General features: G+C 40.8%; 2 protein-coding genes across 9 annotated transcripts in view; one reads left to right on the forward strand and one right to left on the reverse strand.

The window, feature by feature from the left end:
* Positions 1 to 15,600, forward strand: part of LOC116067326 (troponin T, fast skeletal muscle isoforms-like) — a 30,142-nt gene extending 14,542 nt beyond the window's left edge. For 4 of the 8 annotated variants that reach the window (XM_031323735.2, XM_031323738.2, XM_035999209.1 and 1 more), the window contains 11 exons: positions 2,432 to 2,449; positions 2,676 to 2,696; positions 3,361 to 3,379; positions 3,831 to 3,876; positions 6,237 to 6,353; positions 6,550 to 6,627; positions 7,885 to 7,998; positions 8,131 to 8,240; positions 12,415 to 12,505; positions 14,154 to 14,194; positions 15,387 to 15,600. In XM_031323735.2, the coding sequence (XP_031179595.1) occupies positions 2,432 to 2,449; positions 2,676 to 2,696; positions 3,361 to 3,379; positions 3,831 to 3,876; positions 6,237 to 6,353; positions 6,550 to 6,627; positions 7,885 to 7,998; positions 8,131 to 8,240; positions 12,415 to 12,505; positions 14,154 to 14,194; positions 15,387 to 15,423 (692 nt within the window). In that variant the 3' untranslated portion in view covers positions 15,424 to 15,600. The remainder of the gene's footprint in view (positions 1 to 2,431; positions 2,450 to 2,675; positions 2,697 to 3,360; positions 3,380 to 3,830; positions 3,877 to 6,236; positions 6,354 to 6,549; positions 6,628 to 7,884; positions 7,999 to 8,130; positions 8,241 to 12,414; positions 12,506 to 14,153; positions 14,195 to 15,386) is intronic. The other 4 variants (XM_031323736.2, XM_031323739.2, XM_031323737.2 and 1 more) reach the window with 2 other exon arrangements.
* Positions 15,601 to 20,962: 5,362 nt separating this feature from the next.
* LOC116067344 (myoblast determination protein 1 homolog) lies at positions 20,963 to 23,928 on the reverse strand. The gene is made up of 3 exons (XM_031323772.2): positions 23,144 to 23,928; positions 22,412 to 22,481; positions 20,963 to 21,829 (listed from the first exon to the last, which is right to left on the reverse strand). Exons 1-3 carry the CDS (start codon positions 23,690 to 23,692, stop codon positions 21,636 to 21,638), a joined length of 813 nt encoding a protein of 270 aa, XP_031179632.2. The 5' UTR covers positions 23,693 to 23,928; the 3' UTR covers positions 20,963 to 21,635.
* Positions 23,929 to 24,842: the final 914 nt, after the last annotated feature.

A 24,842-nucleotide genomic window follows, 5' to 3' on the forward strand; every position in this document is an offset into this window, starting at 1 on the left:
ATCACTAGTATGGAAGATGTACCAAGGCCTAAATGAAAACCAAATTAAACGTAAAATAAAATACACATTGTAATTTGTATTTCCTTTTAATGCATGTATGCATTTGCTGTGTGAAATAATTAAATGAAAAACATGTTAAAAGGACAATTAATTAGCCTTTTGCCTTTAATAACAGAATGGTCGCATTATCAATGCCAAAATGAAAAAACAATCCACTGTCCGATCATAATCAAGGTATGAGCAATATTAATTTTGAAATAGATCATGCATCTCTTTTTCAAAAAGGAAAATGCTCCCTTGCACCTCTTCATGAAAACAAATCACCGTGCTTTGCATTTATTATTTGCAGGTTGCACTGACATGTAATACACTCTTCACTTTGTTTTTTTGTGTGTTGCGATTTGATGTTAATGTGGCATGGAAAAGTCACAACACTTCATTCATTTTCTTATTACTGTAAAGGCAAAAGGCTAATTGATTTTCCTTTCAACCTATGTTTTTCATTTAATTATGACACAGTAAATATATGCATAAAAATGAAATACAAATTACAATGTGTATTGTATTTAAAGGGATATTTCACCGCTGGAAAGCTGAATATATCTTTAAATTGGGTCACTTATGTAGTATAAATGTGAAAAAAATTTTTAATTGGTGCTTTCTAGGCCGAGAAAAGCCAGGAAATGTGTTTTTAGCTCATGTGGAAGAAAGACACCAAATCCCAGAATGCACTTGCTTGGCTGCTCTGAGTCCACTCCCAAGCCACGCCTACCGTTTACAGACAGACAGACAGACAGTGAGACGGTAAACTCAATTCAGCTGTTTCACAACAACGTTTCACCGTGGCTGAAGTGGTTACACAATTCAAATATATAAAAACGACATTCTATAAAAACAACATACGAAACACATTATATGCTCGGTAAAGTTCAGCTAACACATACTAGCATTAGCCTTGGTAGGCTGTAAACACAGTATAAACACAGCCAATTTGCGTGGAATGTAGGATGGTCGGCATCTAACAGTCACAAACTCCACCAGCGGTTAGCAGTTAGTGGGATACAAGCACCCCATTTCTGCAACAGTCCGTGTTAAAAAAGCCCACCTCCACTAGCTAGTCTTACCCGGTGACAGAGCAGCACTGTTGTTCAGCCATGTTTCCACAACAACAAAAACACAGCAGTCTCTGAACTCGCGTTGGGAGTTTCGTTGAAGTTGGATGTAGTCCAGTTTGTTGTCCAAAGAGACACTTGCAAGCAGGATTGATGGGACAGGTGGCTGGCTAGTGTTAGCTTTCCATGAACTAGGGACATCCTCCGCGTTTCACCGCTGAGGATACCCCCTTACCGGTTAGCGGCATTGAGCAACACCGCAGGCTAATGTGCTGGTCTCCGTAGCAGGCGAAGCCTGTCAAGTGTTCTGGCTAGCGGCACCGCAGCCTGAGGTGCTGGTCTCCGTAGCAGGCGAAGCCTGGCACAGGTGGCCGGCTAGCGTTAGCTTTCCACTTAGCTCCAACTCCTACCCTCGTCCTGCTTTCTGCACACCGCTGAGGATGTCCCCTTACCAGCTAGCGGCATCGAGCCACACCGTAGGCTGAGGTGCTGGTCTCCGTAGCAGGCAAAACTTGCGTAGTGTGTCGAGTATTCCGTCTGTAATAAAGTTTCCTGCATATTCTCCGATCTATACCAATATATCCCGGTGGTACATGTGTGCGGTAGTTTGAATGCACATAATTGTTGTTCTAAAATTTCCTTCGGGATGAATAATCTATCTAACAGTTTCTGCTGAGAAGCTAAGCGATGATTCAAGATGGCTGACACTCGTTTTTCCCTCGGCAATCTCCGGAAAAAGCCAACAGTCCAACCCCCTATGGGCTATGCGGAAGTAGCTCCTAGTACTGGCTGTAGTCCTTTGCCTCTCGGCAAAAATCTTCCGATGACGCAAAAATCGGAAGATTTTTTTCCAGACCCACAATACAGAGATCTCTCCTCTCAGGGGGACATGAGGGAGGGAAGCACGGTCATTCAAAAATACTACCGTGTTTCTGCTGATACAAAGTTTAATGCTATATCGGTGAAGTATCCCTTTAACTTTGTTTCCTTGTATTTTGTTTTCATTTAGTCATTTTAAGTCTTCCATACACCAGGTGCAGAAAGACCCCAAAACATACCAAATCAACCACTGACTTACCAAGTTACCGTCCTTATAATGCAGTCAGAAGGAACGCACCATTTACCAACTGTGTTAATGCATGACATGACATGGGTCTTCTGCAGTGGCTGCCACTGCCTGTACATTACGAATATAAACACCCCAATTTGGTAAATGTGCTTCATAAGCTGTGCATCGTAAAGAGGACAGGAGCAGGCTGACCAGTCCGACCACTAATGATTTCTGTTCTGCTCTTGCTTTGGACGCTTGCTGCATGCAGACGCCTATGAAGAGGAAGGTATGTTGATTTGCATTCTTCTCTGTTCTTCTGCCAGAGACTATTTCACACCCTCCACACTTGAATAATATGCCGCTTGTCTTACTGATCTTTCTTAAAAGAAAGGCAGAATGTATCTGTTCGCTTTCGTGACACGGAGGAACAGGGCGAAGGATTCAGAAATGCTGAGTCATGGTTACTGCTCATCTCTGCTTCTTCTCTTTTTTGCATGAATGTGTCCTGCCAGGGGACGAGGATGATCAAGATGGTAGTTTGTATTTCCTGCTGAGTCGCTGTTGCTTTGCCTGCGTTTTTCATCCCCTTGTTGCCCGTTGTCTTTTATTTGAGGGTCCCAAAAAAAAAAAAAAATTAAAAAAGCTAATCACGAACTTGGTTATTTGTTTCTGTTAAAGTCCCAGTTGTGTTTTTTTTTGTTGTTGTTGTACCTGCACATCAATTAACAGTAATTACAAAAGTAAAACTCCCTGTTGTGAAAAGTGTGCAATGAAGTATGTTCAGAAAATTAAACTCTTAAATAGTTTATGTGGTGATTTTTGGCACACGCAAATGTCCCAGATTATATTGGTTTGATTTACACACTAATGCACACAAAATTAACACATAATAAATAGAAAAAGCAGGTAACACTGTGTACTTACAGTACTTAAATCAGAGGCTAACACAGGAATTGGGCCACCGATGATGAAAAGTGTTTCTAAATTTAGACTTACTCAAATGACTTGTTGTTGTTCTACTGGAGGTGTGAAACCACTTGCAGCCCTGAGATGTAACTCAACTTGTCCACGTGGATCTTCCCCCTGATTAACCAGCAGCCTTTTAGTCTTTGTCTCTCTCCATATTTGTGTTTCTAACAGTTTGATCTCTCGCTCTTCTCTCTTTCTGTTGCTGTTTTATCGCTGGAAAAAAAACAGAGGAGAAGCCGAAGTTCAAGTGAGTCCATTTATTCAGTTAAATAAAATGTTATTGTATTGTATGTGACACAATGTGCAGGCACATATGTAATGAAATGTAGGTCAGTGGCTTCCAAAAAACAGTGCAGGTGGTGGGCACATAAACAGAAAATTAAAAAAAAAAGAACACAATATTATTGATATTATCAACATTATTCACAGAATCAGGACAGCAGGTGGGATCACAAACGTGCAAATGACATTATATTATAAATGTGCAAAGAGCATTGTAAATTGAAATATAAATATGCATACATATACTATACACATACACATATATACTTAATAATAGTATATATACACACACATACACATTTATACAATTTGAATGAATATATATATATAGATGTATTGTCTTTCTTCTGACCTGTCATGTTTTTTACATTGCTGGCAGCTTCAAGTTATTTTTTATAATGTTTATTTTTTAACAGAGCTCCTGCTCCAAAGTTACCTGATGGCGAGAAAGTGGACTTTGATGTAAGTCGACTTGTTTATGTTGATTGATATTTATCAAGTGAAAGATACATGAATGTGTAGGCTTAGTTCTCCTTACCCAGCCCTGTCTCCGAAAAATGTATGTTCCATACAACGAAAACTGCATTCTCAATTACGTTTCGAGGGGAACGCATTTTATTCTGGATTATATTTGTTTTTGTATCACAAATACTTTTCTAAGTCAGCGTATAGGAAGAAGGTCAGAGCAAACAGATGGGTGAAAAAAAACACGGGAAGTGTGCTCTACACATAATTATAATATCCATGTCCGACATGTCTGGCACATTTACAGGAATGTTAATTAATGTGCATTTTCCTTATAAATAAAATCAATGAAATGAAATAAATTAAAGGCAATGCCAGCTTGTTATGGCAGTGATTGTTGTCCACTAATCACAGGGTTGGGGGTTTGATTCCTGGCTCCTCCTGTCCACATGTTGAAGCGTCCTTGTAAAGTGCTCTGGATGAAAGCTTCTATATAAATGCAGCCAGTTACCAAATTTCTTTCAGTAAACTGAAAGAAACTCTTGCGTGTAGCTGTAGAGAAGCAACTGCAAGTTTTGTGCTTTTCTTACTGGTGCTTCTGTCTGTACGTATGTACCCAGTCTGTCCAACTGACACTTCCAGGTCATGTAACTTGCTTGTGAACAACAATACGGACAACTTCTCTGGCCGTGTGGGAATTTATTTGTACCCTGGACAGAGAAATAGGAAATACAATGCAGCAAAATGAGCAGGCTTCTCCTTCAGCGCAAGCTAACTCAACAAATCTGCGGACAGAGTGAGGCAAGATCGCACTACGCAAAACGATTACGTCATCAACAGAACGCCAAAATAAATTTTAGAAAGCTCTTCAAATTTTACACAAATCTTATAAATAAATAAAACAGACAACACTACAGTAATGACAAAATCAAATGGAGAGGGATTTTAAAGGTTCTCTAAGCGATGTTGGGTGATGTCACTTCTTGTTGACGTTCGAAGTATTGTCAAACAAAACGGAGGCTAGCTCGTCCCTCCCTCCTCCTCATCCCGTCCCCTCCCCCTCCCTTCCGCGCACTAACCCCCCAACCCCCACCCCCAAATCCTTCTTGTCGGTTATTAGCTGGAACACTGTTATGTTTCGTGGTGCAGGTTGGCCAAGGGGTTAAGCGAACATCCGCAAAGCGTACCTCTATCTATATCTATCTACCTATGGAGACTTTTTGATGTTAACAAGCCATCACCTGCCGTTAGCATTTCATTGACTGCCATTCATTTTGGCGTCACTTTGACAGCGAATTACTTTACATCTGAAGCATTTAAAGACTCTATTTGTCCACTGTTTATTTCTAAAGAAACACGACAATGTATAAAAGGCTCCATTACCTTGTATCTCACGTTATGGCCCCGTAGCAGACGTTTTTGTAAAAACGATTGTGTCATAACCACGCAACTTTCTGTCGCATTGTAGATAAATTACCGCACAGTACAGGAGAAGCTTGCAGGCAGTTTTGACTTGCATTAGCTGTTTAAGTTTAATTACTAATGTTAACTAGCATTTTAGTTAGCAATAATTAGCCTGTGCCTATGTTATCTCCTTACATATACCTATGCTCTCCGTCTCTGCAAGATTTGGAATGATTGAGATTTCTCTTGGCACAGCTACCAGAAGACTTACAACTTTCAGACAGGTTGCTCACGTCACATCTACGTCGTCAAGACTTCACTGCTCTCCCGTGGAAGTCTACAGCGTCGCTTTGTCCATTAATTTTACTGTCTATGAGGTTTGCGCACTTTGTTTTTGTTGCCGTTTGTGGAGCCTGGGCTGTCTACAGAGTTTTTTTACAGTGTGTACAGGGGACAGGCAGCTCGCGAATAGTAAGGAGATGTTTGCTGTATGTGACAAAAAATGTTGTAGCCTAAAAAACGTGTGACATCGCTTATAGCACCTTTAAGTGAACCACAAAAAAAGATAATTACCAAAAAACCTGCTCTCATCATTCTCAGCTGCCAATGACTGGAATAAATTACATAAAAACCTTAATAATTGAAACACTTGTCTGAGCTCTTGTCCGATCACTGCATGTGTTAACTCATTCCATTTATGCAGTATCGAACACCCTTACTTTGTCTCACTGATCCATTGCATAGTGGCACATTCTCCCCTGCACTGCTGTCATATTTGTTTAATGCTCTTTTGCACTATTCCATTTGCACCAACTGTATATAGACTCTGTACTATGTTCAGTATTTTTACTTGGACTATTGTATTTCTATTGTGTTACTGCCATACCACTTAGACATCACCTTGCAACTGTATATCAACTCTTTATTTGATCTGTATTGTCTACCTCCTAAAGGACATCCATAAGAAACGTCAGAACAAAGACCTGTATGAGCTGCAGTCGCTGATCGACGCTCACTTCGAGTGCAGGAAGAAGGAGGAGGAGGAGCTCATTGCGCTCAAAGACAGAATTGTGAGATTTTACCCATATAAAAAACATACATTGCACAATGCACTTGATGACCTGCATGACCTGCTGGTGTTTTTACAAAAAAAAAATTCATGATGGTTTTAAAGACCACAGCAGATATGTGGAAAATAAACCAGACTACTAAAGCTTAAGCTTAATTTCATATTGTTCAGCATTGTGTCTTGATTTGCATTTTCAGGAGAAGCGTCGTGCTGAGCGAGCCGAGCAAAAGAGGGTTCGCGATGAGAAGGATAAAGAGCGGCAGGCCAGGCGGGAGGTACGTTTTCCTAATCTGTAACTTCACTCTTTTGATTTGTTCAACGGTAGTGAACTGTTCAAATAGATTCACCTTTACAAAATACCCCATCATTAGTAATTTATTCTCTATATTTTGAATTTGCACCTTATTGTTATCTTAGACTTTTTATACAGTATTTACACTCATTCCACTTTGAATGCATGTAAGCTTCTGACTGTGGAGAACACAATAGTGGATTTAAAGAGTAACTTAAAGTGCTGACATTATGCTCATTTTCAGATTCATAATTGCTTTTTTAGGTTGTACCAGAATAGGTTTATGTGGTTTCATTTTCAAAAAACACCATATTTTTGTTGTACTGCACATTGCTGCAGCTCCTCTTTTCACCCTGTGTGTTGAGCTCTCTGTTTTAGCTACAGAGTGAGACATCTCACTTCTGTTCCATCTTTGTTGGGAGTCGCACATGCGCAGTAGCTAGGTAAGGACTACTAGCTGGTCAGTTGCAGAGGATGAGGGCGTGTGTTACAAAGTGACCACGTTTGTCTCTGAAGTAAAGGCTGGACTACAATAGAGCTGTTTGGAGCAGTTTGTGAACAGTGTTTTCTGTTGGAGGTGGTAAGTCCCTTTGGGGTGGACTTTGGGCTTTTTCACTTTGTAAACCTATAAAATGCGCAAAAAGATATATAACCCAATAAAGGAAAGGGAAAAGCCAAAAGCATAATATGAGCACTTTAACACCAGGCTGAAAAGCAGCATCACACTGACGTCTTACCCCTAATTTCCTAAATTCAGTGCGTCCCAGAAGCGTGCGAGACGCAGTTCTACGCTTCGCTATGCTAAAAATACATGCCAGGTCTATTTTTTTCCACTATCTGTGGGGTGTTCAACAAGGAGTGGAAAGGCTTGAGCTAGAGTCGGCCAGGCAAAACGCTCCGCTTCGTACGCTCCTGGTGTGGTATGACACATGGCAGACGATGGAACAATACCAGAACGTGGCGCCTCCATGCCTGGTGGAATGTAGGAGTTAGGAGTTTCAGGTATGTTGCACATCTCACCACACCCATCAGTGATGTCAGAGTGTACTGAGTACATTTCTAAATCACTGCAACAAGGTGTAAAGCTGCAAAGTTCAATCACCGGAGGTCAGCAAAAGTTACTCTTTAAACTTTGGACATAACTGGCGAATAGGAATAAATAAAACCGGTTAATAAGCAAGTGGTTGTCTTTCCACTTGTCATGCTGTCAAATTGTGACACTTTCAATTGAATTTTACAGGCTGAGCGGCAGAAAAGAGAGGATGCCGACGCCCACAGGAAGGCTGAGGATGAAGCCAAGAAGAAGATAGCGCTGAGCAACATGGGATCAGGCTACAGCAGCCATCTGCAGAAGGCAGTTTTCATTTCTTTTCTTCTGTTGTTGTGCTTTCAAATTGTTGCTCCAACCTCATTTAAAACAGGTAGCGACATGTTTTTTGTGCGTCTGTGAAGATGTGGTGTTTTAACTCGACTGGACTTTTTCTAGATTGACCAGAAGAGAGGCAAGAAGCAGACTGAAAGAGAAAAGAAGAAGAAGATCATGGCGGAGAGATGCAAACCGCTGAAGGTTGATGATTTCAGCGAGGATAAACTGAGGTATACTCACAGGAGGCTATTTACACTGTTTAACCCAAGTTGCCGCCTATACACAGTTTCATTTTGTTTTACAGTAGAGAGTTGTTAAAGTGGCTATTTGTAACTTTCAATTTGTTTTGATTCTAGCGGCCGCTTTGGATAAAAGCAGCAGTGTTTTTACCACACCTGCTGTTGTAAGGGTCTTTTCTTTACGGTGCTATATAGAGCTCAACAGTCCCGCCCACAGCAGGTTCCAGAAGTAAAAATACAATGCAATTTCTCTATTGACAATTGGAGTATAAGCCATAAAATCATAACTGTCGAAGGTAGACTTAAAACCAGCTACGACATGACTAAGTGATTGTATATGCTCATATAGATGTCAAAAGTGTATGGGGCACCAACCTTGTTTTGAGATAAATGTCTTTTATTCGCGATTTGTCTTGGATAAGTACTCCATTACCCATAATCCTGAACAGTCCCACAATCCCACAGTGATGCCTCTGATTGGTGGAACTCATGCTGGTGAGGAGGGGGAGCTGCCAGGCAGTGTTGCCAAGTCTGCTTATTATAAGCGACTTTGGGCTTGTTTTTCTGTAAAGTCGCTTACAAATATTGGTAGTCGCGGGTCGCGTTTTTTTTGGGCTTGTTTCTAAAGTGTAGTTGCTTATTTGGGCTTGTTCCTAGCTCCATAATAAGTTGTCAAGCAGATATTTTCTAAACGTAGGAGTTTGCCTTACCTGTTCCTTCTGTCCCTCCCCTTTCCCCATACACACAGGAGACAACAAAGTTTTTTCCCACCCACATCCTGCTTCTAATTGGCTCTGACCCAGATGGCAACGAGTACTAGCCAATCAGAGGCAGAGCAGGGCAATCGTTTTTTTTCTGTTTAGGAAAATGTCAGTGAGTGATGAGAAAGATAATGGTGGTGTTATTCTTCATATATATGAGGCTAAAGTGTTAAGAGTCTTAAGAAAAATGTTTTAGACCAAGCCTCATCCTCACCTGTTTAAATGGTTTTGACTGGAATTGTTTTTAAACCAGTTTAGTTTATTTAAGTCTTTTCTAACTCACTCATTTGTTTATCAGAGCAGGAGCCACTTTATTGCTGCACACTAAGATTGTTATTAATAATTTCTTCTGTTTCTGGGTTATAGTTATTTAAAAATGGGATCTTCTGCAGTCCCTGCAATAATAAATAACGAATTTGTGAATTCAGGATGATATTTATTTGTGTGTGCAAATTTTAATTAGGCTATCAGAGGTTTACTGTGTATATAATGTACTTGGTACATCAGTCTATATTTGATATCCCATCAGTTTTTTAATGTTAAATAATGTTAAAAGGTGGTTTAACTAACTCTTGATCATTGTCCTGAAGCTCAGGGGGGAGAAAAATAAACTACCGTGTGTACAGTTTTGCAAAACTGCGCAAAGTTTACCGATCTGTCCACATGGATGTAAATTGACAATCTGTACCCACAGTTTAAAATCCGTCCCCATGGATTGTAAAACCGTGCACACAGTTTATTTATTTTTCTCTTCCCGGAACCTAGGGGGGCTCCGTAGAAAAAGTCGCTTGTTTTGGGCTTGTTTTCACAGGCCTGGTTGCTTATTTGTCTCGCAAGATCTTGCAACACGGCTGCCAGGAGCTGCCTGCACGATCCGTCATGCGCATGCCCAAGATGATAATCCTGTTTTACGAGGATTTACGACACTGCTTGAATCACGATCTGTTCCATGCTTCTGCCATTAGCCTCCACCGGGAAGCTAAACTAACGTAGCTTCCTTTATTCAGTGGTGCGCGGTGGTTTATGGGATGAGTAGTTCCTTCGCTCGATAATGAAAATATGTACACAGTCTTGTACCTTTGACTTTTTTTGGATTTTCTGTTCCTTTTTTCACTCGAAATTATATGTTGTATGCTTATGAGTCACGTCGTGGCTGGTTAGCCTAAGGCATGGTCTAAAACTCTTTATATACAGATTTTTCCAGACGTCAATGGGAGAAATGAATGGGAAATTTACTTCCGGAACCCAAGGTCTCTCGGAGGAGGGGCGGCCGCGGGACTGTTGAGCTCTATTGCCCACCGTAGATTACTGAGTTAGCGTTACGGGGAGGTCATCGGGGCCAGCTGACAAATTAAACTTTTGAATCCCGTAGGAAGGATGACAAAAACAATGACAAATGCCTTGATTGCGGTTCTCTGTTCCTCTTTTAAAATGAATGCGCTGTCAATATCTCCTATAACAGACGGGATGGCAGAATCTACACATCTCAATTCTCCAGCGGCAGCCATCTTTGTTGTAAACAAATTCAACTCAAGCGCTCTTTGGTGACGTGGTTGATTACGTTACTGTTGATCATCTGTCCATCATCGTATAAAGCCCGCCCTGACAATTTGATTGGTCTGAACAGCTCTGGTTCGAGCATAGTTGCTCCACAACGGATCAAGTGCAGACCGAACTTCCCGACCTCAAATGTTGTAGGCGGGGCTAAGTTCGGCTGGCATCCAGGCTAGATAACTTCTAAAAAAATAAAAATACAAGTAGGCTTATATTAAGAAAACTCCTTCTACCTTTTCCTGGCTGCACAGGCTTTTCCGGTGTTTCAAAGAAATCTGTGACCTATCATAATGTGTTACTGTGGAGCTGTACTATCTGCCGTAAATCATCGGACCCGGGAAAAGACCCTAATAAAAACTATATAAATAGCGTTCTTTCCCCTGTTAGTCTTGTTTGCTGTAACAGGTCATTTATGATTATTAGAAGAAAAACGACACAGGTTCAGAAACATTAAAAAGTTACATATAGTTAGTTAACTAACTAAGAAAGTGAAACCTTCTGTTTATGCTGCATTTTGCTGAACTTATATTTTCCTTATCGTGCACTAAGTGTGGCTTTCTCGCCCTCAAAACACCCTAATTAAGAAGTAAATGTTTATCTCGTACAAGATGCTATCCAGGGTTTTCCCTGCCTTTTTAAGGTTCAGGTGAATCTAACTAAAATACTTTTCTCAGATCTAATGATTGTAGTTGGACTTTTTTTTATAAGCTTTAAGTTTTGTCTTTAAGCTTTTTGTGTGTTATTTATTTATCATCTGCTCTAGCTTTTCCAATGTTTTGGACACATATATGGGAATAATAACTGTCCAAAACGATGTGAAAAAAGATGCAAAACTACCACAAAGGGACACAGACTGACGCCAAATGACCACAGAGACCCAAAACATAACCCAAAGATAACACAAATGACCAAAAAGAGACAAAATCCCACAAAGAGACACAAAATGTATGGGAAAATTGCATTTATTTTTAATTGTTTTATTGAAAATGCGCATTTTCTTGAGGAAAGACACTTAAAACCCCCGCCAAGTACAAGCACCTAAGTCTGCTAGGGAAAACACTGCTATCCATGGCCAAAACCATAAGTTTATCTCGTACGTACGACATAAACTTTTGGTTTTGGCCAACAATGCCCTTTCAGGGCTTCTGTAAAAACACGGAAGCCCTGGGCACATGTAAAGTAAAAAGAAATCACTATTTCTATACCACTAACACTTACTTATACATGCGGGCGCCATCTTGGGAAAACAGTCGTGACCAGTTGAACGCCTTGCAACCAGTAACTAGTAACATAGCCCAAGCATGGCGTTTGGCGTTCGACTGGTCATGACTGTTTTCCCAAGATGCCGCCTGTGTGTATACGTGTAACGGTACAGTCTTTATAAACTATCTTTTTAATAAATTGTCTGTACACTTACAAATTTCTCAATGCTTCGGTTTACATGTAGGGACCCTCATTATGCTACCGTGGAAGTCTGGTGCTATTTTGAGCCTTGTTAGTGGTATAGAAATAGCGATTTCTTTTTACTTTACCCGTGCCCCGATGACTAGCTTTATGAGCTAATGCTTATATGCTAGCGGTTTGCGCTAAAACTGGTCACATTCAATTAGCATGAAAACATATCCCAGAGAACGGTCGACTCGGTACACATGTGTTGTTAACCCCTAGGTTCATTTTGCGCCAGATTTGTCCTTTAAAATAACAGTGACTGGCTCAAGCCAAGAACACAGTTAAGGGTTAAAATAAGGGTATACGATTTTTTTTCATTTGTATGAAGCAACATGTATTTTTCTTCAGTTGCTGCAAAATATGCCTCATTGAATGTTTGGTTTCTGGTTTGTGTTTGTCAGGGAAAAGGCAAAGGAGCTGTGGGAGTGGCTGCACAACCTGGAGGCGATTAAATACGACCACTGCGAGAGTCTCAAGAGACAGAGATATGAGGTCAGTGAGGAATGTTTGTGCACACTGCAACACTCTCCCTGTGAGTTTTCCTGTATGTGGATGTCTGTCCTCTGGTGGGGATAGTTTGATCCACTTACAGCATACAGGAGAAGCAGAGTTCGGTTTCTGGCACAACTTCAGCGTCTGCCAGGATGCAGAAGGGAAAGTCTGAGGAGGTCAAAACTCCAACAACGCTTGTAGTATCAAGCAGACTGACTTATTTCAATACAGACAATAAAACACACAACATCAAAGACTAAAATGTAAAAATGGTGAAACTTTGTCTGAAGTATCTTTTGAAAAGATGCTTTTTCAATAATTGAGTGAATCTGTCAAAACGGTAGGGAAAATGTATATTTAAAACAGAAAAAAGTTAAGTTTTGACTTTAGTTGTTGTGGTTAGCCTTTAGTTCACTATGGTTGTTGGATCACAGAGAAGAAAAGTACGAATGTACTCGACTTGTGTTTGTCCTTTTTGTGTAAATCTCCCATTGACACTCTGTGCTATTTTCTCATTTAAATGCCAACAAGTCCAAGAAAATGAAGTCCGGGCATTGTCCGTTTTTTCTCCTTCACACATGTGGCACACAACAGAAGATTGTCCCTGTGAGACATTCTCACCTACTGGAAACACTTTGTTTGGTTCAGGTGAGGGGTGACGCCTGGAAAGGGTGTTTAGGAGGCAAGACATGAGGCAGATTACACACATACGATTTTGATGTCGGCCCCTTACCGACAAACGTTCCCAAACCGTGTCGCCTCTTCAGTTAGACATTTGCGTAGCCATCTCTGTGTAAATGACCCTTCTTCTTCACCCAAAGATGTTTGATTCCTCTGGTTTCACGCCAGCCGCATAATAGAAATGTCATCAACATGCCCATGGACAATGAGCTGCTCTATTCACACATGGGGTCAATCCGTCAATCGTACATTACACAGGCTTTGTACGAGAGAACTGGCAGGGTAAACTCTTGATCTGCTGAAAATTCTGCTGGATGTCACTCTATTTGGATGTCCGTTTTCGGATGTCCGTTACCTTCTGCTCTCTTTGTGTTGGTATTTAAAACTCTGGTGGATTTATGAGGACTATGGTTAACTGCTCCTCAGATCTCTGCAGGGTAAATCCAGACAGCTAGCTAGACTATCTGTCCAATCTGAGTTTTCGGTTGCACGATTAAAACAACTTTTGAACATACACGTTCCACCAAAACAAATTCCTTCCCAAGGATATTTTGCAGCGGTACCATAGGCTCTGCTCGGCGCTTAGCACCAGCCATGATGATTGTGATTGGTTTAAAGAAATGCCAATAAACAAGAGCATGTTTTTCTCCCATTCCGGAATACTCTGTGGACTAGCCAGACCCTCCTACGCAGCGCTGTGGAGGAAGGTCTGGCAATGCAAGACTATGTCCAATCTAACTGATTTGGACATTTGCTTTCTCACATACAGCTCCTCCAGGTAATGTCTAGATAAGTTCAGGGTTGCAGTGCATGTGTGAAAGGGGCTAAATACTATGTGTATTGTGTTCAATTGTTGGCATTTTAATTTGGAAAAGGTTGCATGTTGCAGCTTTAAACAGAAAATGTCAAAGTCCTGAAGGCATGCAGATGAGTGTATCTGCTTCAAACACAGCTGTCTGTCTTTCAGGTAATCTCTCTCAGAAACCGCATCGATGAGCTGCAGAAACAGTAAGTCACTCAAGATAAACAAAGTGTTAAAAACACACCGAGGATACACAGTCAATCCAAGAAACTCTGCATCACAGTTCATCTCATACTAGATTTTTATTCTCTGTGGGTCTTTGGGTGCACATACAGTATGTTCACACTGGAAAAATGACAAAACAATCCAACTTTAAAATCCAACCTTAAACTAAGTGTAATGTCGATACTTAAGTGCAAACAAAGAAAATGCATTTAATAAAAACTTAAAGATACACTAATACATCTTCTACAGTAGGATATTTACTTATAAACATATGACTATATATTTACTGTGTGGTCAACCATAGGCTACATTATAATGACATCAAATCAGTGGTGGAAGAAGTATTTAGAAGTAAAAGTCCTGCATTCTTAATCTTACTGAAATAAATGTCCAAACGTATTAGCATCAACATGTACTTAAAATATCAAAAGTAATGTAGAATGGCCCAATACAAAATAATATAAATTGTAATATTATTGTATTATAATTATTGATGTATTAATGTATACTTTAATGTTGCAGCTAGTAAAGGTGGAGTTCATTTTAATTATTTTATATACTGCTGGCTAGTTTAACCTATAATAATACATCATAACTTATAAATTGATTTAAATTTAGTGTTAATGATCTTAATCTACAATTTTACTAGTAACACTCAAATAAATGTAGTGGAGTAAAAGTTAGCCTACAATATTTCCTTCTGAAATGTAGTGGAGTAGAAGTATAAAGTTGCATAAAATGGAAATACTCAAGTATTGTAGAAGTACCTTAAAATGTGTAGGCTACTTAAGTAGCACTTAACTTTGTACATTTCACAACTGAATATAATTATGTATTTATTTACTTGTTTGTTTTTTATTTTTCTCTCAAAAAAAAAGGTTTGTTTTGGTTTAATCCTGTTTATAGCTGGCTCTAGTTCGTTTTTAATCAAATAATGCGATGTTAAATAGAATGTAGGTCCATGGATGGATCTAGTAGGCCTATGTCTGGCCACTAGAGGGCAATGTAGCTTGGTCCAGTAGTTTGTTTATTACTCATCCTGTGCTCCTGTGCTCTCTTATATATTATATTTTATATTTTTTTAAACATCTATCCATCTATAATTATATATAATTCAACTTAAAGGATCTCTGTACACATCTGACTCTGTTTTTGCACTTTTGCGCTTTGCAGCAGCAAGAAGGGAGCCGCCTCGCGTCGCAGGAAGTGAGCGGCTGAGTGACGGTCAGCCCCGACAGGAGGCGCCTCTACTCGGGTACCAGCGCCTCAGACCGCCCCCCCCATAGACACGCGGAGCTCCGGAACAACTGGATGTCTTATGTCTGATTGAGTCAAATCTTTTTCTGGATGAATTTAGCTCTAATAAAGAATTTTAAAAAAAATGTCATAACTGTGTAACAACTAACTTTGTGTAAAAAAATAAATTAAAAAAAGATTCAGACAATAAAATGCCAGAGGTATTGATCCTCCCGCCTGCATATCTAAGTTTGTATCTATCAATCAATCAATCTGTTTGATCGATCTAATTAACAAACTTGCATCTGAAGGTAATACTATTTGAAAAATCACCAACAGCATCACTATAACTAACCTCTTGCAGTTTTTATATTATAAACATATGCCTATATAATATAGGATAATAATTGCCTATATTATATTTATTTGTAGTATATAGCCTATTATGTTTTAGCCTAAATTGTATTCCATATTAACAGTCTGCTTCTAAAATGTTTTGCATTCAATTTCTCAGAACTTTATTACCTCTGCCAAGGAGGTCATGTTTTCTGCTTGTCAGCAGGATTCTGGAAAAATTACTGGCCCAAATTTCATAAAAATTAGTGGAAGCATGGGCCAAGGAAGAACCCATTACATTTTGGAGTGGACCGGAATCACGTACTTTTTATCACAAGTGTTGTACTTCCCTACATTTCAAGTCGCATCACAGTAAAATCAAAGAGACATGAAAAGGTCCTGATCAACTGTGTGAGAATGGAGCAGTACACTGTCTGTACACCTGTTTGTCTGTTCACGTATCTGTCTGTACACCTGTCTGTCTGTTCACGTATCTGTCTGTACACCTGTCTGTCTGTTCACCTGTATGTCTGTTTACCTGTCTGTCTGTCTGTTTACCTGTCTGTCTGTCTGAAGTGGCTGGTCTGTCTGCAGCTGCAGGAGGGTAGAGTTTCTGAGAAGTGACACTGCACTCAGCTGACCCTCTGACCCGCTGATTTACCAGCCGACTGTCAGGGGGGTTAGGGTTAGGGTCGTACCTAAGCCAGGCGTAGCAGTTTGTGAGCGATACATAAATGCACAACAATGAAATAAAATTAAGGATGAGGACATTATGGGTTAAGGTGCCTCTACCTTAATTAATCAATGATTTAATGCACCAGCCAGCGAAAAGAGAGAACACCGAGAGGCCGGGGTGTCTGGAGAGCCCACCTGGTAGTGCGTGCGCCCCATGTACAAAGGCTCAGTCCTTGTCGCAATTTCAACTCTGACCTGTGGCCCTTTGCTGCATGTCATTTCCTCTCTCTCTCCCCCTTCACATATTCAGCTGTCCTGCATAATAAAGGCCTAAAATGCCCCAAAAAATTATCTTAAAAAAAGAGAGGCTGAGTGGACTGGTTTTAGTGGGTCAGAGTGGCTGAGTGGACTGGTTTCAGTGGGTCAGAGTGGCTGAGTGGACTGGTTTTAGTGGGACAGAATGGCTGAGTGGACTGGTTTTAGTGGGACAGAGAGGCTGAGTGGACTGGTTTTAGTGGGACAGAGAGGCTGAGTGGACTGGTTTTAGTGGGACAGAGTGGCTGAGTGGACTGGTTTTAGTGGGACAGAGTGGCTGAGTGGACTGGTGTTAGTGGGACAGAGAGGAGTGGACTGGTTATATAAAGCTTTGAGTATGAACGAGCAGAGAAGCTGAACCCAGAGCAGATGGAGGCTGACTTCACGGTGCGTGACACTCACAGCATGACAGGTGAGCACAATAACAAACCTACTGTGATGGTTGTAACTAGTGTGAGTGTACTATAGGCCTACACATTGTGCACAATCTGTGCAGCTTAATATGTGTGCTTCAGTTTGTGTTGTTTATACATCTCTTTCTTCTGCTGTTGCTTGTTGCACCCGCCGTGGTGTCCAATAGATGTTTTTGTTTGTTGTCAGACATTCAGAGTCCTGTCCTCTTTTCTGATTGATTCTTGTTAATGCTATACAGAGGAATAGTTGACCGTTGTTGTATTCACAGGCTGCAAAAGTCTGTCTATAGAAAAGGAAGGTAATGTTCGCTTGGACTTGAGGGCTCTGTGGTGTTGTTCCACTTGTGCAATTGTTAATGCACTTCATTATTATTATTGAAGCGTAAAGGTTCACAAGTACATTTCCGCAAATTGCATCATGAGGTGCCTAGAGATCAGTGTTGCCACAGTTACTTTGAAAAAGTAACTTGGTTACTTTACAGATTACTTGATTTTAAAAGTAATTTAGTTACTTTACAGATTACTTGATTTTAAAAGTAACTAAGTTAGATTACAAGTTACTTTATTAGTTACATTCAGCAGCTGCTGACAACACCCCCACAGCCTCAACATAAAAATGACAACCGGTTTACTGTGAGGCAGCTCGGCATTGCCAGTAGTAGGGATCTTGTTTATTATCGCACGAAACAAAGGCGAGTCAACCGTGTTTAAGGGCAGCATTTCCTCTACAACATACTGCCCGACCAACTTCTTCAACTCTCCCCCACTTACTGGTTTTCAGAGGTGGGACAAAGTCATTGTTATGCAAGTCACAAGTAAGTCTCAAGTCTTTGCCCTCGAGTCCCGAGTCAAGTCGAGTCAAAGATGAGGCAAGTCCCGAGTCGAGTCACAAGTCAAAACCAACAAGTCTCAAGTCGAGTCCAAAGTCCTACCATTTTCGTTTCGAGTCATTTCAAGTCATTTCAGTTTCAGTGTATGCAATATTAAGAATATTTTCACTGCTTCAAAAGTCATAAGAAAGCCCTTTCTCTCAAGAAACTGAAGTCATATGCTTTATAGCAGTGGTTTTCAAAGTGGGGACGGGGACCCCTGGGTGCCGCGAGGGGGTGCTAGGGGGTCCATGGCAAGTTGGCATGAAAAGTATAGCAAAACAAAATAATTGAATAAATTAAATAACTAAAGTAAACCAAATTAAACCAAAAATAAGCTAAACAATATTCCCATTAGTTAAGAACTGCACTATAATAATCTATTGCATCTCTGAACATTACTACTGTAATCGTTATTATTTTATTTTATTACATGGCTTGGTTGAATTCCAATGTAGAATGCAGTCTGTTATTTCTTGATAACAGACCGTTGCCATGAAAAACAGAGCGTTGCTATGGACGCAGTTCGGTTTAGCGGAAGCAATACAATCGTTTTTAAATCAATAAACTCCTTTTTAAATCAATATTTTGTGTCAAAGTATTTATTTGGTAGGTAGCCATGTAATAAGCGGGATAATGTATAGCGAGGCGGTAGTTATAGCGAATACAACCTGATATGAAAAGGGAAGGCCAGGGCTTAATTTGAGCCGGAACACGCCGGAACATGTTCCGGCACCTCCGACGTTGGATCCGGAACCTTTTTTATTGGATCCGGCACCTCCTGTGTCACTATGAAAAATTAGTCGCCTAAATGAAAAAAATAAAATTACTGTTTGTGTAGTGTTCAATGTTGTTATCTGTCTTGTTAGTCTTGATTCCCCATTGAAGTTCCACAAAAATCTTGTGTTTGCATTTTCAATGCGTTTTGAGGTGAATTTTCAGGGTAAGACAGAGGGAGGAGAGGGACGGAGGGAGGGGAGACAGAGGGGGGAGAGGGACGGAGGGAGGGGAGACAGAGGGGGGAGAGGGACGGAGGGAGGGGAGACAGAGGGAGGAGAGGGACGGAGGGAGGGGAGAAAGAGGGGGGAGAGGGACGGAGGGAGGGGAGACAGAGGGGGGAGAGGGACGGAGGGAGGGGATCGGCACTTCAACAGCTCGGCGCTGCACTTGAAGTGACACAAGCGCTTGTGCTGGTTGAGGATAAAAATGTCAAAAAGACAACAAAGTTTGCTTAACTTTTTCAAATACGCTGGCCAGTCGGATCCCAAACAAGCAAAAATCGTTTTTGCCGATCAAGAATGTGGAGACCACGGTGGGTTTTATGTTTTAATTGTCCGATGGATAGTTGCTGCTTTTGAAAACGATCGTTCCAGTGTATTTTTTATTTTTTTTTTTACATTTCGCACCGATGCAGTGCACGTTCTGAAATAAAAATAAGCATTGCCCTGATGTAGCTACACACAGCGTTGTTTAGGCTTTTTTAGTCAGAGTCAGAGAAGCATACGTAGGCAGGTGTAATTTTTGTTTTGGTTCCGTTACCTCCAACCCCCGTTTTGAGTCGCCGGATCCACCCCCCCTCTGCGCTCCGGGACCTCCCACTTTACAAATTAAGCACTGGGGAAGGCTAATGGTGGATCTACTGTGACTGTGTTATGGTAACGTTACTTTAAAACGGACGTTGACATGATGTTGGCGAGGTTTTCCATCTGAGTGTGCTACACTCATGTACCTCATATAATCAGGGTTCAAAAATCCCTATTTTTGTAAGCATGAACCAGCAAGGGAGACGTGTGTTTACTGTCTCGTTGATACAGTGAATATGCAGCAGCTAGTATGTTACGGTACATACATCCGATAAGGTGCTTAGCATTCGTTCAAAACTTACCTTTCTTTGTGCAACTTCAGGTGTCGAACAAAGTTGGACGTTGTGGCAGCTCCGTCTGTAATCTTGTAACCCGCATGTTTTGCAAATTGCAACTCTTTTTTTGTCGACTCCCTCGTAATTTTTATAGCCAAACGAAACTATTTTCGGTATCATTTTGCCAACTGGCGCGTTGTTGCTTGTGCTTCATTGGTTGTCTTGCAATGTGCCTGCTTAGATGCTGTCGAATCAAAACAACGTGGGACTACAGTGATTGGATGTCGTGCAGGCAGCGTGCGTGCTCTCTGCATGCATACAGGTGGTGCACATTTTTTTTCACAGATGCAGATAAACTGAGAGCGGCGCGGCCGTGTGAACATTTTCTTCCCCAGTTTTCACGGGAAGTAGCAAGTCTTCTCGAGTCAAAAGGTGCAAGTCCAAGTGAAGTCACGAGTCATTGATGTTAAAGTCCAAGTCGAGTTGCAAGTCTTTGTACATTTTGTCGAGTCGAGTCTGAAGTCATCAAATTCATGACTCGAGTCTGACTCGAGTCCAAGTCACATGACTCGAGTCCACACCTCTGCTGGTTTTGCACCGAAGTCCAGTTTTTGTTGTTTGGGTGGTGGGGGACCTTCTTCTCTCTGCTTCGCACCACCTGGCGGGACTCTGTAAGTTTGACTGCAGTGCTGCGACTCCAAATGTTTCTTCAAATTTGACGTAGTGTTTTTGTAGCTAGATAGCACTTTGTCGCCACCAGCAGAGTGTACAACGAACCTTAATATTGCCATCTTTAGCTGACACAAGCTCAAAATAGTGACTGTTTCCAGATAGAAAACGCGCATCTCTCTCCTCCCTCCATTGTTGTTTACGTTTGTGTCGCTGCGTGGTACACGTGACCTGTCCACATGCTGAAAACGTGACTTGTCGTCGTATACGTGACTTCACTCCCCCGAGATGCAAGAAGAAAGTAAAAGAGGTTGGTCATAGTGATGATCCAGACTCAGCTCTACGGAGCGTCTTAGCGTCTTTCAGCTCATTGTTTTGGTTCAGTCTCAATGCTCTCATCAGTGTTTTTTCAGCAGAAAAGTGCTCATAAACCCAATCAATGATGAAATTAGTAACCAGGACCAGAAAATAAAAGCAGAGCTAAAAGCAAAGTCAATATTGGACTTAAAAAAACGTTTAGCACGTTTGGAACAAAAGAGGAAAAGATCTAAAAGACTCAAATATACACAAAGCTCATAATGCCAGTTGTTTCTTTAGGAGAATGAAGAATTTCAGTTTAATATAGACTCCATTAATAAAATAGTACATGAAAGCCATTAAAATATTTTACTGGATATAAATATGTCTTTATTAAAATGTCATTCACTCATAAATAATATATATATAAAATATGACACAACAATCGCAGTATCCGTGTGTGTGTGTCTCTGTGTGTGTGTCTGTGTGTGTGTGTGTGTGTGTGTGTGTGTGTGTGTGTGTGTGTGTGTGTGTGTGTGTGTGTGTGTGTGTGTGTGATGTACAAAATGGTCCTCAGTTATCATATCTCTGCAGCAGAAATCCATCAGGAAAATGTCCTATTGTTCTGCTGATGAATGTCACACACAGCAGCACTCTTCAGTTTGTTCAGGAGGCTAAAAACCGACTCTAACTTCAAGAAAAATAAAGTTTGTCCTGGCTTTTTGTGGAATAAAAGTCCTCGGCTTCATCGGGTTCAGAGCGGCTCGTAGATGCTGTTGGGTTCAGCAGAAGAACTGGAGCCTGCAGGGCTGCTCTGAGGCGACCCGGGGCCCCGGGGGACCACACTGTCGCCCGGGGGGGCCACAGCTGGATCTGTGCTGATCCGCTCTACGATGCTGGACAAACAATCCAAACTGGAAATGAGCGACGGTTTACGGATGCTGGAATCTGTAAAGAAAAGAAACGGGCAACATCAGTTTCTGCTCAGTTGGCCAAAATCTTTATTCTTTTTATTATTTTTATGAGTTGCTTGTATTAACAAAACGGCGGTAATCGTATCAAAGGAACAAATGGTCATATTTAAGGCATATCACAGGAGAAACTGGTTGTATTGAAACTAGTCAAATTAAATGAGAGGAAAATGAATATCATATTAATGGAAAAATCTGTCATGTGACTTTAATTAAAGGGGGGGGCAGTCATAAAGTCATCATTTTAGTTACATTAAAGGAGAAAGCAGACACGTTTAAGGAGACAACATAATATATCATATTAAGAGTGAAACTTAAGCTGGAAGTTACTTTTAATTACAGTGTGGTTATGTTTAAAAGACAAATCTGTTTTATCAATGAAGAAGCCAACTAATGCGTTCATTGTAGAAGACAAATTGGTTATATCAAAGAAGAAGCTAGTTAGTATTGAAGAACAAACACACCATCAGAAATAAGTCTTATTAAAACAGAAACTGGTCAAATGAAGTCCTAATAAAGTAGAAACACATCATATTAAAGAACTGAATGGGAAACTGACCGTCTGTGTGGCTGCAGTAGGAACCATCACTGTTCTCACTTCGGGTTGAACACGGAGAGATGAAATCCATCTGGAAACACGGATCAAGAAAGTTTTTGCAGCATTTGTTCTTATTGGGATTTTGACATTTCAAATAACAAGAGAAATTTCAGTCTGTCAAATAATTGGTTTCATCTCATCTGTGTGCCTTTGATACAAATCATTTCTACTCTTTATTCTACTTTTGAGCATGCAATTACAGTATGGATGGATATGCTCGGTAACAACGTGGGACTTGTTTAAAGCTTCCCAATGTTAATATGCACGACTCTTCTGCTAATTCTTTAAATCATAACTTCCCTGTGCAACACACAGACAATAAAACAAGGACACGGGTCAAAACATATGTCACATTAAAATGACAAATTGAAAAGTATATTTTAGGCAGACCGTCTGAAAATGAATGTCTGCTATATTTGACAAAATCTGATTATGCATTTATTTCCACACTCTTTCCAAAAATACTGCAAATTGGTTTCAGTATTTGAAACTGGCTGACTGATATGCTGAAGAAGCATATCTCATGGTTTAGAATAAAAAGATTTTACCTTAAAATGTGACATAAAAGTTGACTTTAAAGACCCCCTACATTGAAAATGTAATGAAGCACTGTAGCCAAAAATAACTATCCCAAACACATTCCAAACATTTCATGAGGCAGCACATGCACCGTTCAGCTGCTCTCGGACTCACCATGCCATCAGAGCAGTTGGAGCGGGGGCTGGAGGCGTCCGAATCCCCGTTGTATTGCTCCAGCGGCGAGTAGAAGCCGTCATCCCGGCCGGTCCTCAGCAGCGACTGCAGGGACTCGATGTAGCTGATAGCGTTGCGCAGGATCTCCACTTTGGGCAGCCGCTGGTTTGGATTGGACGCCGTGCAGCGCTTCAGGGTCTCAAAGGCGTCGTTGACTTTACCAAGCCGCCGCCTTTCCCGCATTGTCGCCGCTTTCCTCCGGTCTTCGTTTGACGTTTTCCTCTTGCAGGCCTTGCAGGCCCAGAGCAGACAGTGCCCCCCCGCCTGGTGGAGGCCCCCTGGAGCCCTCACATGCTCGTCCTCCTCCTCTGCGATGGGGACGTGGTGGCGATGATGGTGATGAAGATGGTCCTCTGCCTTCAGTAGGCCGGCGTGCACCAGCCGGGAGTCCAGGTCGTCGAAGAAGTTCATGTCGCTGGTGCTGAAGCAGGGGTCATCGTATAGGTCATCGGCAGAGGAGAGAGGGAAGGGAAGGTCGGACAGATCCATCGGCCCCTGTAGAAGATTCCCTCAAGAGTGGCAAGAGAGAGTCAAGGTTCCCAGAAACGTTGTCCGATGAAAGAAAAGGTCTCCACAAGTGTCTTCAAAACAAGCAAAAAAGAATAGAAAAAGAAAAGGTCTCTTAAACGCTCCTCTCAAAGTTGGCTAATTTAAAACTGTCTGCAGAGGAGTGCAGAGGAGATCTGAGTGTTTAAAGGGCCAGTCTGTGTAACTTCAGCTCCCTCAGCTTGGTCTGTCTTTATAAAGAAGTCAGTGTGTAGGCGGGGCTGTGGTGTAAGTGACCAATGATCTGTGTGTGTGTGTGTGTGTGTGTGTGCGTGTGTGTGGGTGTGTGTGTGTGTGTGTGTGTGTGTGTGTGTGTGTGTGTGTGTGTGTGTGTGTGTGTGTGGTGAAAGTCAGCAACAAAAAGGAAGCAATAAAAAAGTTCATTTTAACAGATCATTCACTCTGAGTCTTCTGATGTTTACACATTAAACAAAAAAAACTCAGGTTTAAACTAAGATGACTCTTTGAGATTGTTTATGCATCATATGTATATGAGTATCTGGATTCTGAAAATTAGATGTTAAAAAAATATCATTTTACTCCAAGAAATGACTTTTCCAGAACATTTGGCAGTGCAGGCAGGTTTGTACCCACATGTAAACTTTTCATCACAGTTTCACCTGATATTCACATGACATGATAACTGTTCCTATAACTGCAGATCAAATTTAGTCACAGTTAAGAAAAACAATAATTTCAAAGACTAGTCATTTATATAAATAGAAATATTACATTCTAATTCTAATTTAAACAACTTGTTAGAGACTGAACTTCTGTTCACACTGCAGCAACTCATTATCATAATTGTCATTAATAATAATGGGATACAAACAGTGATAGAATAGTAGAAATAAATATACATATATCATTAGTGTGTGTTTGCCTACTTTTGATTTATTGGGGCTCTTTGTGTTTAAAATCCCAGTGAAACAAGATTTTTTAGATTTATTTATTTATGTATTTGTGTTAGTTCGATACCGGGTGTTTAAGGCGATACGATCTTCATTAATTATACAGTACAATCGATAGTATCGCAAGTACCAAAGCTATAAAAAAAACAGATCTACAATCACGTTTTCAATCAAACAATGAC

Source organism: Sander lucioperca, chromosome 3 (genome assembly GCF_008315115.2).
Source record: "Sander lucioperca isolate FBNREF2018 chromosome 3, SLUC_FBN_1.2, whole genome shotgun sequence".
In the NCBI taxonomy this organism is placed as follows: domain Eukaryota; kingdom Metazoa; phylum Chordata; class Actinopteri; order Perciformes; family Percidae; genus Sander; species Sander lucioperca.

Excerpts from the sequence above, each read along its gene's own strand:
- LOC116067344 (XM_031323772.2), bottom strand. The coding sequence starts at position 23,692 with ATGGATCTGTCCGACCTTCCCTTCCCTCTCTCCTCTGCCGATGACCTA. Across the intron at positions 22,482-23,143 it reads CCAACTGCTCTGATGGCATG|ATGGATTTCATCTCTCCGTG; the intron begins GTGAGTCCGAGA and ends CCGTGTTTCCAG. Across the intron at positions 21,830-22,411 it reads CTACTGCAGCCACACAGACG|ATTCCAGCATCCGTAAACCG; the intron begins GTCAGTTTCCCA and ends TTTTCTTTACAG.